The sequence below is a fragment of the Halichoeres trimaculatus genome, unplaced genomic scaffold (genome assembly GCF_033239565.1).
Source record: "Halichoeres trimaculatus isolate MK-OKI-2021-1 unplaced genomic scaffold, fHalTri1.1 fHalTri1_scaffold_1, whole genome shotgun sequence".
NCBI lineage: Eukaryota > Metazoa > Chordata > Actinopteri > Labriformes > Labridae > Halichoeres > Halichoeres trimaculatus.
The window spans coordinates 40,572,489-40,588,389 of record NW_027437179.1 but is presented as its reverse complement, the minus strand read 5'-3'; the positions used below and the strand labels follow the sequence as shown (position 1 = coordinate 40,588,389).

Here is a 15,901-nt window from a genome sequence, read left to right as displayed (position 1 = left end):
GATGCTAACATATGTGGGAAACTGCTTTGATATGCTAGCAGTTAGCATACATCAGAAACATATCACATCAACTGTTTGAAAAAATACTGAGAATTTCAAATGTTAAAGCTAACAAGCTAATGAAAGGCTCATGGCTAAATTCATAACTACAGAAAGGTTCCTAACAACTTAAATTATTACTATAACCACTTTGAGACACTAGATGGCCTACTTGAATTACACAGTACATCAACTTCACATTGTGTGCAATTTTTCCCTGTTTCTGTTTAATTATGCCCAGAAATATCCAGACTCAGGGACCAGTTACATTTTATTCACTTACAGTATAAACTCAATTAAATGTTGTTGACACAGAAAACCTGTAAAGCTACTTTTTGTACCAAGAAAATTCACAACAGGAATTGATAAGGGAATCAATAAAGAATCAGATCGATAAGCAGAATCAATAAGGGCATCGGTATTGACAAAATCTTATCAACTCCCATCCCTACATGTGACAGAGTATGTCTCCAAAGAGGAAGTTTTGGCTTAGCTTCACAAGTCTAAATAAACCAACAATAAAGGCAAACTAACTTTTTTTCTTGTAATATTCATAAATTTTCACTCTTCAAAAATGGTGTAATCAAATCAGGAATCGTTACAAACTAGAATCAATGAATTCAAAATGATACATTGTAACACCACATTATGTACTAACGGCCCAATATGTAAAAAAGTAAAAAGTAATACATTTTCACTTCATTTTATAATAATCTGCCGCATTTTATAACATTCTTCAACCCAAATAGACTAAACTTTCATTATAAAATGTGGGTTCCCGCATGCATCAAGTAAGAACTTATTACATAATGCTGCAAAGTTTATTACATATTGTGTTCAAGAATTTCATAACAAACTTGGTCAGATTATTACAAAATGCTGCGTTATTACATAATGAAGTGAAATGTATCTCACAAACACTTAGAAACACCCTGAACGCTCCATTAGTTCTCAGAGATTTCAGCAGTATCGTCTCTGTTTCAACTTCTGATAACAGCACAGAGATGGGATGACCTGGTCCAACCATCAAACCTCTTTAATATTCATACTGAAGGGAGTAATGCATCTTTAACTGGTGATATGAAAAGGTCTACTGCCCACAGCTTCAAAATGAATCTTAATTAATGAGTTTATAAACTGAAACACTGTTTCCTGCATCAATGGAAGAGATGTGTGTGGAAACATGGTGGTAGTCTGGACTGAATAAGGTCTGATTCAGGCTGAATGCACATCAGGTCTACAGTATTAAAAGGGATTTTAGTGGAGCTGAAAATCTGACCTGGATATTTGCACATTGCAGCTTGTTGTCTGTGACCTAAGAGGCCCTGAGGTGCCCTTCAGGGTCAGTCAAGTGTAATTATTTCAGAGTGTGCGTGTGTGTGTGTGTGTTCAAACTAAAAGGCTGAGAGAAACGAAAATCCTCTTTGTTCACTCTAATCAGCATTCTTTAGTTCTCAGCTCACTGAAGCTAAAATATCACTGTTTTACACTGTGTTATTCACTGTCTAAACATTTATGTTAAGGTAAATTACCTTTGCGTGTGTTCTCAGTGACGTCCACGCCAAACTGAATGATGTCACCGGAGAGAACCTCGCAGGGTGGACTCTCCTCTGAGCCGCGACTCAACCTCTGGCTGTTGATGAACGTCCCATTGCTGCTTTTAGTGTCCTGCAGGTAGAACTGAAACAGAGAGAAACACACACCACGTAAGAGCCACGCAGACACAGAAACGTCCTCCAAAAGAGGACACGTGGGCAGTGAGACCTTAAACAACTACAGTGACATTAGCACATGAAGCCCAATGGACATTAATGGGAACATTACAGGAGTGCTAAGGGGTAAGAATCAGAGACAGAGTTGTGTTAGCATTTGTGCTAATGAGTATGGACTTGATCCAACCAGAACAGACTCAAAAAGTTAGATTGGAAGCCAGTGACAAAAAGCCAGCCCTTGGGACAGATCTCATACACTCAGTTCTATGTTTTTCTGAATTTACAAAAACCATGTGATCTCCTGTCATCAAGACTTGTAGGTCTGTGCAAAACTCCAACAGCAACTTACAACAAGAGCAAATTTAATTCTTTGTTTATGCACGTTAGGTTTACCAAAACAGAAAAACCTGATGTTGCTAAAACATAACTCTTATTCTCTATTCTTTGACCAAAAAAGACCAACTGCACAGTTTACGAGTATATAACTTAAAGGCTGGATGCCAAATGTTGATGTTTATCCCATTAGTACTGGACGTAATGTGTTGGTAATTTCAGACAGTATTACCCATCTTAGCTGTCAGAAAGAAGGTCCGAAAAAGAAATAAAAATAAACACTAACTTCTCACTCCCTCCATGAGTATTTCAGTGTATCACAGCACATTTCATTTGTTACACGACTTGAAAATTATGAGATCATCTGAATTGAACTACACGTCCCATCTGGTCCTAAAGTTATACGTCTAAAGGGGTTCATATTAGGGCAGACACCATATGCTTTTCTCCCAAATCAATTCTGTTATAGTTTTTGGGGTGCCAATTAAATTTCGATTCTGTGATAGTTCTGATTTTTGTGATTTTTATTTTGCCTCTTTAACACCAGACCAGGTGGAAAAGTTGAACTGTGAGTCAGTTTTTAAGATTTATTCCAGAGATCTGACATCTCAACTTTTTTCCAATCCAGCTAATGAACAAAGACGAAAATGGTGAATTAAAATCTAAAAGAATAAGATTTTTGAACACAAAATCACTATTCAAAATCATAGCAAAAAAATTCTGATACTTAGATACACAATTTTTTACCATTAGTTAATATACCGATGAGTAGGGATAGGTACCTTCCACTTTTGAAATAATACAGTACTGATGCCCAGTACCTGGCAATCAGTGTTGGTATTTAACAGTACCATATTATATATTTATTATTTATTCTTCAGTATTTAAACTTGCAATGCTGTGTTCATGTCTTGTATGAAATTGCCCGCTCTTCTACTCCCTCACAGTCACAAGGATGCATTCAGGTACCTAAACATGGCACCTTTTGTTTTTATGTGAATTGGTCCTACAGACAAAAATCAGGCCCCATTTACACGACAACGTTTAATTTGAAAACGCTAAAACAGTGAAAAAAATCTGCGTTTACACAGAAACGTTGATGGACTGAAAAAGCTGTAGTAAGGATGCCAGGCCTGTAGGTGGTGCTATAACTGTCTTGTCCAGAAGCCGCTTTCGGTAGATCTCCACTGAAGTAGAGTTGATCATCTGGTGTATTCGGGATACTAAGTTAAAAAGTGGAGCAACAGATGCTCATTTTGTTAAAGACAGTCACAGATTCAGCAGATTGAGCAGCACAAGCACAACATGGTAGTTCGTGATGATCGTAACAACGGGACTGTTGTCCTGTTGTATGAAGCAGAGTGTGACGTCAGCGTTTCCACTGAAAACGCCGGCTTACTGTTTACACAGCAACGGTGTCGGCAGCGTTTCAGAAAAATCCCACTCTGGAGGCTGTTTTCAAAAGTTTGCACTTTAGGTCGGCTGAAAAGCGCCCCTCAGTCGGTACCTAAAAAAATGATCTTCAATAAAATAAGATGAGATTGGTTATCGGCCATAAAATTGTGATGGGTGCACCCCTAATTTTAGCCGAGGTGTTTTAGTGCAGTTGTGTGTGTGTGTTTTTAAGAGTGTTTACTGTGTGTCAGTGAACTTAGCCTTGTAAAAAGAGGGTATATCTTTAAACTTTGCACCACATCAAATGCTCTGCTAGCCCATCGGGCTAACTTTGAAATATACTAATTACCTTGCTATTAAAAAGAAAAAAACTGAAATGCATCTGTATCAATTGTCATCTTAATGGAAAATGCTTTCTGGTCTGCACAGGGTAATTTGATGCATGACTGCATTTGTCAGTCATCAGGAACCAGCAGGAATCCTCCCTGACTTTACAACTTCACTGGTATTTAATAAGGTTACAAAGCAGTTATTCAGATATTCAGATATTCAGCTCTGAATTTTAATGCAGCTGCTTTCCATTCACGCTCAGCTCCCAGCATCCTCACTACTATCCTGTCATCACTGCTCAAAGTTTCCTCATTTATTCCTGGACTTATTCAGAATTAGCATGTGAATAAATGCTTTAAATACAAACAGCTTTAAGACACAGACACGCAGCACGAGAATACGACAACAAAACACCAGATAAACAAACAGCAGGACTCACATCGCATCATCATCATACACACACACTGACAGCAATTACATCATCACACACACACACAAACGTGACGTAAACACACATACATGACAGACACACGTTGCACATGCATGGACAAGATAGAGATTAAAGGATTACACTCTAAACAAACACACACACACGTTAAGATATGACTTTACAACACACACGACACACACCGACACACAGTTAGCGATCTGAAGTGGACGTCTGAAGCACGTCTGCCTGTCTCTCTGTCTGTCTGTCGTCTCTGTAGTTTCATTCATCAGCGCTTAGCTCTCCGTCATGACTGAAAACCATTGTGGATCCACCGGAGAGACCGAGCAGGAGGAGGAGGAGGAGGAGGAGGAGGAGGAAGAGGAGGAGGAGAGAGCGACAGAAGGAGAGAGGAAGATACAGAGACGGACTGATTGACCTCACTGTTCAACGACTGCAGTGTGCTGCGACATGCTACCACTTTACAGATCATGATAGCTGAAAACACACACACACACACACACACACACACACACACACACACACAGAGGCATGGACAGTCACCTCCTGTCCCTATGGTTACCTGGAGACAGGGAGGGAGGGGACGAACTGTGGAGCTTTTCCCCCAGCAACAACACAAACGCACACATTCACACACACACACTGCGTCATATACCTCACGTATGGTTCCCACACTCATACCTAGTGCAGTTCACACACACACACACTCACACAGAAAACATGACATCATCGCCCTGACAGCGGCAGACTGCTCATTCAGCCTCAGCGTAGTGAGAAGTCGCTCTTCTGTCACTTTTCCTCTGATCATCTTTCTATCAAACCAAAATATGGTTTAATTTACAATAATGTGACAGCTTTGCTCTCATTACTGTCATAACAAGAGCCAAAAATCCTGATTTTACTCTGTATAACGAGGGGGAAATGGATGTGATAACCCGTTAGAGAGTGGAACACTCAACAGCTGATAATGGTCTCTGGTTCAGATCACGTCTGCTGCAGCAAAGACATAAAAAAGAGTGATGGCTGGGCTCAGCAGGTGCAGGAGGGAGGATGGCAGACTGTGATATCTGTGCAACAGCCGACGGGCAGAGTGGGGAGCTGTCCAGAGGGGCACATGGATGTAGAAGCTAGGAATGGGCAATGATATATTCAAAAAGTCTTAAACATTAAAAAAAGGATAGTTCATGTGATGATGGCTTTGTCCTATTTGTGACAGGTTGCAGCTTTATGCTAGAGCTGTTACGTGTCAATTTTACACAAAAGCAGGTCGCACAGAAACCACCAACAATGCCGTGTAACTTTAAAAATAAAACAAACTGTGTCCAAACCAGATTGAGGATTTACAGCCAAAGCAAGAACAAGGAGACCCTCAAAAATGGATTCAGAAGTGCAGGAACTCCTGAAGTGCAGTGCAAACTCTGCAAGGGTAGGCTAGCACATTTGTTTTTAAAGAGGGGGCTGCAAGGAGAAGATTAGAGGGAAGGGGAAAAATAATATTTTTAATTTTAATTTATTGCATTTTTTATTTTTATAACCATTTGTCCTGAACATATAACACGTAAAGAGCCATAATCGTCGGCTTCTCAAGTTTCCGAGTATACCTAAGCGCACCTCGTGTGACAGCTGCAACTTCAGCATGATGATGTCATGATCCCTGTTGACCTGGCAATTTACACGAGTTATTAAGCTATCTAAAAACTGAACTGAACTTTGAGGCTCTTCCCCTGTCGAACTACTGGCTACATGTGAAAAAGGATATCCCACCTTGGCTGACAGAGCCCTGAAATCCCTTTAGCAACAACCTGCTCATGTGAGTCTGGCTTTTTTCGTTAATAATTTCCTGTTCTAGACAAATGTGATAATTATGAAAAAGTGAATAAAAGTTGGAGAATAAATTCTCAAGGTTGACATTTATTTACAAATTTTGAAACACTGTCTGTTTCCAAAGGGGGACCCTGGCCAGGAGCAAATGCTGTTTGGGGGGGCTTGGTGTAGTAAAGTTGGGGAACCCCTTGACTAGGATACCACAAGTCTTCACAGCCATGTGAGAGGGAGGCATGCAGTGGAAAGTGCGGTGCGGTCTACAGATCAACAGTCAACAAAGGGCTTTGTCACTCAAGACATAATACCTATAACTTTTATGTCCAAAATTATCCAAAAGCACTTCTTTTCTTGTTGTTTCACAGCAGTTATGACCAAAAGGACTTCACAACACGTCAAAATTTCAAAGTGTGAAGCTAACAACATCTCTTTCTGCTTGCTGTGTGTCTCTCTGCTCTGCCCTCTGTCACAGCCACGAACATACACATGCTTAGGTTATGGAACATTCAACTTGTTGTTATACGTTTGTTATTTATGTTTTGCCAGGTAGCTAAATGTAAGAGCAGTGTCGGTTCAATCCCAGCTGCTGCAGTCACATGTTAAAGGGAGCCTGGTGTTAGCTAATACAAATGGCCCCCTACTGAAACTACAAAAATTAACAACTGTATCACAAGACCAAAACAATATAAATCCAATAATGGATCAATCTTCCATCTTTTCTATGGTTTTATTTCTTTATCTGTAACCAGCCAGTGGGGGGAGCTTTACATTTTATGGCTTCACCTTTGGAGAGGTGGCACATCATCTACTTTTTTTATTCAGTCTCGAGTGGTGATACTTTTTCTCTCCGTTACACCCCCAAATTCAGAGACTATAGTCCTCAACTGGCTGGCACTGGTTTGACACCATCATGACCCCTTTTTCCCATTTGTTATTCCACACTTCCTCATGCTTTCCTTCTCCATCCTCTGCCCCTTCCTCTCTGATTAACAGCATTGAAGCCTGATAAAAACACTTACTGTACACAAATGAAACTTCTTTTGCTGGCGCTGCATCACGTTTGTTTTTCATTTCCAACAAGTGTACTGGCATGAAAAGAAGTGTGAAACTGTAAAACAGAAACCCTAAGGCGTTGATCAGCACCACCTGCTCCAGATCTGACGTATTCTTCCTTTCATTTCTCCGACATTAAACACAGCAGACAGGTAAAACTCTCTGAGGGTTTCCCTGCTTTTGATCTCAGGTGGTGTCAGATCTCTCCGACTTCTTTTAACCACCTGAGCCTTTCTACTCCTCAAACAGGAAGTCCCTTTAATCCCCACAAACAAACCGTGTTTCTGCTGAATCACAGCTGCTTCATCAGTTCCTCATTTACCAGAGATGAAGTGACGACTGAAAATGAACTCTGGGGTGACACTGTTCCTCCAGTCATTTTCTCACTCTCAGTCATCCCAGCTGACAAACGATGAAGTCCTGTCACACTGACAGCGGTACGGACGGAGCTGTGAAGACAGACTGACTGCTAACTGAGGAATGAATGAAAGATTCATCAGCTAACGTCAAGTCCCCTGATTGTTCAGCACAGGCTGGGCTTTAGCTGCTTTTGTCAGGTCTCAGATACTGAGAGAAGCACAACAACACATCCCATCTTTCTGCTCAGTATCCAGAAAAAGCCCACAACAATAAGACTACTGTTCCTAATTAAACAGGGTGTTTTATTTTCATACAACCCTGAAATTAAGTAAAATCTTCCACATGTGGCATTAAATGTTAATTTAATTTCAGAGATGCTTGTTCACACATGTCCCCTACTGCATCAAATTTTCCCCTGTCCCAAAGATTGTCAAATAAATGCTGTGAAAGCCAAGGTGTAATATTTATTATGCCATAATAGATGAAGCATCACATTTTGGTTATAGCAACGCATTATCTAGAAAATTATCCTCCAGCTTCAATCTTCATTTTTTTTAACCCTTCCTGTTACATCTCAGTCTGCAGGGTTTGCACCTGTTGCTTGACATAAATATCATCCCACCGCACAGATTTGCTGTAAATTTCACAATTATTTTCTGCAGTGTCTCACACCAGCTCACCAGACTTCCTGCAGAAATTTTGTTCGAGGACTGGCAGGAAAATTTTGAATGAAATTAGTGGGAATTTTTTTTCTCTTTGTGTTCACACATGCTGCACATCTAGATATATTTTGGCAGGTTTTACTGAGCTTGGATTTTCAAGTTCATCTAAATCAAAGCAGGAAAGAGATATCAACAGGGTTTCCTTTGAAAAAAAAATAGAGTTCTGTAAACTAGATTAGCCTTTTAAGGAAAAAGTCAAATATCTGGCTTTTGTTTCTTTGACATGGGTAATGTGATTCTTTCGCTTCTCTATGTAAAGTGAATTTTTGTACTGCAGTGGTGTTCGTAGGACGAGCAGAGGGGGGCCCCAGGCATGGCCTAATTTTTGGAAAACATTAGCTAAAAGCACCTCTAACACCAAAATGTGTGCTAAAGTGCCAAACAATATGCTTAAGTGCCTTTTTGGGCAAAAAAAAACAGTGTGCAAAAGTGCCCTCTTGATGTTGGAAGCCAAATTGCATGCTAAAGTGTTTGTTTGGTACTAGACCACATGCAAAAGTGCACTTTTGGGCACCAAACTTTGGGCTAAAGTGCCTTTTAGGGTGCCAAACCATGTGCTTATGTGCCTTTTTTGGCACAAAAATGCATGCAATAGTGCCCTCTTGCTGTTCGAAGCCAAACTGCAAGCAAAAGTGTTTGTTGAGTGCCAGACCACATGTTAAAGTGCACTTTCAAGCACCAAACTTTGTGCTTAAGTTTCCTTTAGGGCTCTTAAAAGCTTGAAAAAGTGCCCTTTTTGTCTTAGAACCCAAATTGTGTGCTGAAGAGTCCTTGTAGGAGCAAGACCACATGCTAAAGCGCCCTTTTGGGTGCCAGGATGTGTGCAAAAGTGCACTGTTGTTTTTGGAAGCCAAACTGTGTGCTAAAGTGTCCTTTTGGGCGCCTTAAAGCATGCAAATGTGCCCTTTCTGGGGCTAATCCATGTGCAAAAGGTCTCTTTGGGAAGCCACAACCGACGTTGCTCTTGGAAGCCAAACTGTGTGCCAATGTGCCCTTTCAGGTGCCAAAATGCATGGTAAACATGCCTTCCTGCTCCTGGAAGCCAATTTCCTCAACTCACGCTAGGGCTAAACAATTTTGGAAAATATATTTTTTTTACAAATATTGTGATTGCGATTTTTTGGAGGGACTTTTGTCTTTTGCATTATTCTCTAAACACAATCAATAAATCATTCTTTTGTTTGACCAACACGACTGCTAACATATAAACAATTTTATTCTGTAGGCCAGGCCTACATGTTATGGTTAAATGAGAAAAATGCATGCATGAATTCATACCAATAACATATCTTTATTTAAGAAGTATAATCACTGTAGAAAATTGTCAGATTGATTTAACTTCAAGATTTGTAGACTTGTAATATTCCTGCCAGGAAAAAAAATGAATATTGACTTTTGCTGGTTTTAAGGAAGAACAAGTACAAGTTACATCTTCCCCTCAGGTCTGTGTACATATTTTTTTTGTTGTTTTAATTGCAGCCTTTGCAATTTGAAAATTGCATTCTATTACATTGCAATGTTGGTTTCATTTTGATTAATTGTTCAGCCCTAACACACGCTATAGTACACTTGAGTCAAAAGATGCACTATAGTCCCCTCTTTGTGGGTAAATATGTGTGCTTCAGTGGAAACATCCAGAATATAATGCCTTCGTCAGTGGAGTGAACACCTGTGAATGTGCCTGTGACACTGTTTTACTGTGAACAAAACAAGATCTTTAAGCTGTCGTCTAAGGCTTTGGGGGACACTTAACATTTTGGAACAATCAGGAAAAACTTCCAGAAAATTCTCCTATTATCCGTCCAATGTGACAGCTCCACCACCACACATTCTTGCATCACTACCGCCCACTAATATGACATTTCCCTATTACACAGTGCATCTTTTTATCCCTCTCCGTCCTCCATTCCTCTCTATCTCCTCCCTCATTAGTGTCAGTTAAACGAATGCCATTTAATTGTGTATAAACTCCAAAACAGTGCAAACGATCAGCTGGCAGCCAACGGGCACAACAACCACTTAGGCAGTCAGCAGGCCGGCATATGACACCAGTTAAGACAGAAGAACATACACACACGTGATAATAGAGCGACTGTAGACCCCAGAGGAGCTCACATCTCTTAGAAACAGTTCTTATTTTAAGTATAATTAATGATAATCTGAGTCCAGAATAAGATATGAGATTAATAATCTAGCATCCAAAGAAATAAAAGAGTTTCCTCCTCTAACTGTAATGAAATCATATACCTCAGAAAGCAAATTTAAGAATAAAATAAATGTAAATGCGCAAAATATCAGCTGATCACAAGTTTTTCATCTGATATTTAAACCAAAACTTTGTGGTGCTAGCTGGTTCAGTCCCATCATGTACAAATGCTACAGACACGTGAGAGTAATTTAATGATATAAATGATATCTGTTTCAGAGGAAACTCTGGTGAACTCAAGTGACCTTTCAAAATATCTGCATCTCAGCAGCAGAGTGGTTTGATACAAAAAAATGCCTGAAAAAGAGATCTAGAAATGTTTTTTACCACTGCTGTTAAGTACAGCTTTTACAGGTAAAACATTTTATGATAGAGCCCTGATGAATAACAATGTATGGATTTAAAATTCCTCTCTTAACCTGTGGATAGAATTCATTTGCCAATGTCTTAAAAACTTTTTGGAGGAGTTTTTTTCTTTTCAATTTTTAATAAAAGTCTATTTGTAATGCATGCTGCTAAATGACACTGACACTCGTTAAGTCAACCAAAGTTAAAGAGACCGATCCTGGATGTGTTGATCCAGCTTCGTAGCACAGGCCTCTGGTTGGGTTCAGTCAAAGCTGCTGAAACAGCTTTTGTTTACATTTTTCTCAGCACAGATTCACAGTGAGTTGTCTGTTGAAAAGTTACACGCACAAGACAAAATCAAGTTTAAGATAAAGTGAGAGGTACAGCTTCGTTCATGAGTGACTCAAAGATAAACAAACTGAATGTTAATCACGGTTTCTTTGAGTAACGAGCTAAATCCTATGGTGACAGAAATGTTTGCAGATCCTTTTAACGTACCCTCAACAGGTCAGAAAAGCTGATTGGCTTTACCTAATATGTATTTTTCAACAAGCAGGAAAAAGAAGCAGGGTACCAAATAAGGTACTTTTATAGGTACCAACCATAGACTGTATATAGAGTGGACAGCGTGGATCCCCCATTTATCATTGTACGGTTTTGAAGCCAAAATTCCCTGTCACAGGCGCAGCCATTGGAATGCAATTGCAGCCAGAGTCTGAGCAAAACCTTGTTTTTAACCTCGTATAACTAATGAAAAAAGAAACTTTTCAAAAAAAAAGAGGACTTGAATACAAGACAGCCAAATGATATCTTCAAATCACCACAACAATCAGATGTGAGAAACATTTCTACCAGGTGTATTAATTTTTCAAAGTTTGACCACAGCCCATCTGGAATGACTGGGGAGTCTGATTTTTTGACCTATACTGCAGCCAGCCACCAGGGGGAGCAGTTTATGTGGCTACCTCAATTCGAGCCGAGCAAGATGACGTCCATTTTTTTTACAGTCTATGGTACCAACAGAATTCTGTCAGAAGTAAAGAGTATTGATTCATGTAAAATGAAAAGGTACCATGTTCAGGTAACTAAATGCATCCTTGTGACAGTGAGAGAGTGGAAGAGTTGGAGATTTTCCATGCTGGACATGGACACACCATTACAAGATTACATACTGAAAAATAAATATGTTAAGTATTAAAATATATATATATATATACGAAAATTGGTATCGTTGAGTACTGGTACCAATTGCAGGGTATCCCTACCATCCCTACTAAAAACAAGCAAAGTTGTGCGAAAAAACTCTTTGTTTTTTTTCTTGTTTAGTTGCTTAAAATGAAAGAAGAGTCATTCAAATAATGTGAAATTCCCAATTGATTTTACCTTTTAGAGAAATAAACTTTTTAAAACACATGCCGCCATCGTCACGGTTCGAGTGCAGGTCCCACAAACAGAAGCCGTGGTCCTCGTCACAGCGGTCACTGCTTTGACTCTCAGCATCAAACCTGTCTCTCTTCAGTGTTCATTTAAATAAAAAGACAAAATTCCAATAAATAAAACTTTGAGAAAACTTTTTTACATCACAAAAAGATCCATAAGCATGGGAATGTAGTAATTTCTCATGTCCGGGCTGCATTTGAATTAAGGAGTATAAACTACCAGGCAAGTACTGATTAAAGATAATTCACAAGAGCAACACTGCACAGACTAAAGAGAAACTAGCAGCTCAGTAGTACAAAAGTCGACCCCATCAGACAAGTGGAAGGTCAAACGTTAAATAAAGAGGAGTCTGTGAAATCTGTGTTTATCAAAGTATAAAGAGGCTCCTTTGTGGGGCTGCATGTCAAAGCATTGGTCACACCACAGGACTGGAACTGAGGCGTGAGATTCTCCCCATACTTCCTTAATGAATGAATCAGTCATGCTGCAGGCAGCGAGTCATGACTGGTACGATAAACCTGTTGTATTAACACGGTGATGAGCTGAGGGGAGCGGGGCAGAGACTTGTTAGAGGACACAGAAAAGAAGAAAGATATCAGCTATGAAGGACTGCTGAATTCCTCTCTGCTGCTTCCCTCCTCGATGCCCAACCCTGGCCGACCTGTCAGCAGAGAGCAGGGCTCTGGTTTTATGTCTCGCGGGGCTGTTAAACATGAAGCCGCTGTTTAAAAGTCACTGAGGGTTTAAACGGCAAGTGTTTGTGAGAGGCTGAGGATGGTGCGTGTGAGCGCCGTCCTGGTGAGTGTCTGTGTGAAGAGCCAGACGACTGAAGTCTGGACTCCTGCCATGGTTTCCAAAAGAGGCGGCTCGCTGCTGGCAAACAGGAAGATTGTTTTATCAGTCAGCATGTGAGCATATTCCTGCCACCCTGTGTGTGTGTGTGTGTGTGTGATTCCCTGAAAGGTGAGTGTTGCTGAGCGTGAGAGTTGGGCTACAGATTTCTGTTGCCTATTTTCAGCAGCCTATTTTCAGCGCCGTCACTTTAGTGTTCCAAAGGAGGAGAGGAGGAAGGAGAGAGAAAGAGGGAGAGCACAACATGAAGCATCTCCCAGCATCTATGATCTGGTTTGACCAGAAAAAAAAAAGACAGATTTAAAGCTGCAAGACTTTGCCATCAAAAACTAAACGTTTTCAAAGATAGTTAACAACTTAAGTGATTTTTTGAGTGAAAATCAGCTCTAAAACAGGATTTGTAAGTGCTACAGAGATGCTAAACTCTTTTATTCTCCCAAAGTAAGGAAATGTTTACTAGTAAAGACATGGGATACTTTATCACAACAAATTCCTCAGTTTAAAGGTCCCATATTGTGCAAAAATCACTTCATTAAGTCTTTTGGTGAAATTTGTGGGTCTTTGTCTTTCCTCCCAGCCCACAAAATGTGATATTTAATGACCAAACCTGTTCTTAGTAGAGCTTGTGAATGTAAAATCCTGACCTAAAACGAACTGTTTGGATTTTGGGGATTTGCCGACGTCAGCGATTCCCTTTTTTGACCAATCAGGAGCAATTCTGACCTGATTGGTCCACTGGAGAGAAATCTCTCCAGCAGTGGGGAGGAGAATGCCAAAGTTGACAAGCCATTACTGCTCTGTTTTTGGCTGTAAACAGCCACATAGTTCCATGCTCAAACTTCCCATCTCAGAAGAAGACAGACTAAGTGTCTAGAGTTCATTTATCAGGAAATGTTCCAGCTACACTCAGTAAAACTGTGCATGTGTGTGCTAGTCACTTCACGGCCGACTGCTTTTCCAACTTTGGACAGTCCAACAGAGGGCTAGCCAATAGACTGGTCCTGAATCCAGGCGCATTACCAACCATCCTCCAACAAACCTGGGACCCTGGAAATGTGAGTATTTTAAATGCTGTGTGCTGTGGAGCAGATGTAAGAGCTTTTCCTCAGTGTCCCCCCTGTCTCTGTGTTAGCTTCAGGATGCTAACTTTAGCTGCGGTTAGCCTGTTGTTTTAGCCTGTAATGTTATGGTAAACAAGCTTTGCTGTTTTCTAAACATTGTGCACTCGGAGCTCGTGGCGCCGCTCTCAGTGACATGGAAGAGTGGGGCGGTATCAGCGGTGGCTCATTTACATATGAAGGCCACGCCCACTAAATCAGAGCGTTCTGAACAGAGGGGCTATGAGAGCCTGGAAACAATGCTGCTGTGCTTGATTTATTGGCTTTTTGGACCAAAACATGTTACTACCATTTCATGAAGACATCAATAATCCATATAAAACTGCAGGAAAGGAGCAGAACATGGGACCTTTAAACAGAAATTCAAGTTCCAACAAATTGATGACCTGATAAAAGTAAAAAAAAGCGGATAAAGAATCAAAAAAGCCCAATCTATTCAACATTTCCTTACATTTGAGATGTTTTTATACATATTGGCCTGTCTTCCACATGAACCTGCGATTTTACCTCACCAAAAGTTGTTTTCTGAAAACTTCAGCTTAAGATCTGAGTTTTACATCTAAGAAACACTGCCACCAATTTGCCCAGTTACGTGTGGACGAAAGTATTTTTAAAAATGAAAGAAGGGGGATATTTGATTTTGAAATACCCTGCTATGTGTGTTAAAGGCCTGAGTCAGCCTGAATCAGTTACAAAAAAGTCAAACAGGTTAGCAGAGTGTGGCTAACATTCGCAGAGCTAGCACCACCAGCCTTCAGTCCTCCTTGCAGGTTAAGGTGCGCTAGCTCCTCATCCTCAAACCTTATGAGATGATAACTATAATCTGTGCTTGTTTACATCCAGTTAGACAAAAACTCCAACATCTTGGCAGTAGTTACGTAGGGCTAGGGGTAAGGTACAACAAATCCTCCACATTTCAGGACTATGATAGTGATACTGAAGCTACTAGCAAGAGTGACAATGCTTTGCAAAGCACACACAACCTCAATTCTGACACCAGTAACTCAGATCATCACTTTTCAATAGAATTTTTTATTTTATTTTCTTAGTGATATAAATAGAAACAAAACAGTTTATTTGAACTTATCATGAATCAAGTCCAAATCACAAGACCACATAACCATTTCTCGTTTTGATCATGCAGCACTAATTTCCTGATGAGAAGAAAAAAAAGTCTGTGAGGATTTAACCAGAAGCAGTTGAAACTTCTGGAAAGAGTTTGGCAAGAGTACTGACTTGTATCTTACTGTCTTGTGAATCGCATCTTCAAGCTTATTTTTATTTTTTGGCCTTTAATTCAGCCTGAGAGCTGTGTTATCTCAATCCTTTAATGTCTTTAATGGTCTTAACTCTTGAGTTTTTATGGCTCTTATTTGTTTCTATGTGTTATTTAATTTAATTTTATTGGTTTTATTGATGTCCTTTGATTTCTACTCTTCAGAACTTTGTTATACTGTATTATTTTGAAAATTTGCTATATAAAAAAAAAACGGATTGGATTTTGTTTCCTGTTTGCATATGTATTCAATAAATGTTTATCAAATGTGGGCTGCATGCTTTCTTTTATGAATGTCGAAGTCAAATCTCTGGAGATTTCTCCTTTGCAACATTTGACTCGCAAAGAAATCTTAAAAAACAAATCGTCTTAAAAAAGCTTGTGTGAGAAACTTTCTTTTGTGTTGAATTTGGTGCCCCCTGTAGACCACGTGATACCCTTATTAAAC

The 15,901-nt window shown here is 39.8% G+C and overlaps 1 protein-coding gene across 8 annotated transcripts in view; it reads right to left on the bottom strand.

The window, feature by feature from the left end:
* slmapa (sarcolemma associated protein a) overlaps positions 1–15,901 on the bottom strand; it is a 90,272-nt gene that overhangs the window by 59,530 nt on the left and 14,841 nt on the right. For 7 of the 8 annotated variants that reach the window (XM_074698841.1, XM_074698899.1, XM_074699310.1 and 4 more), the window contains one exon: positions 1,572–1,719. In XM_074698841.1, the coding sequence (XP_074554942.1) occupies positions 1,572–1,719 (148 nt within the window). Of the gene's footprint in view, positions 1–1,571; positions 1,720–4,439; positions 4,566–15,901 lie in introns of those variants that run through there. The other variant, XM_074698983.1, reaches the window with a different exon arrangement.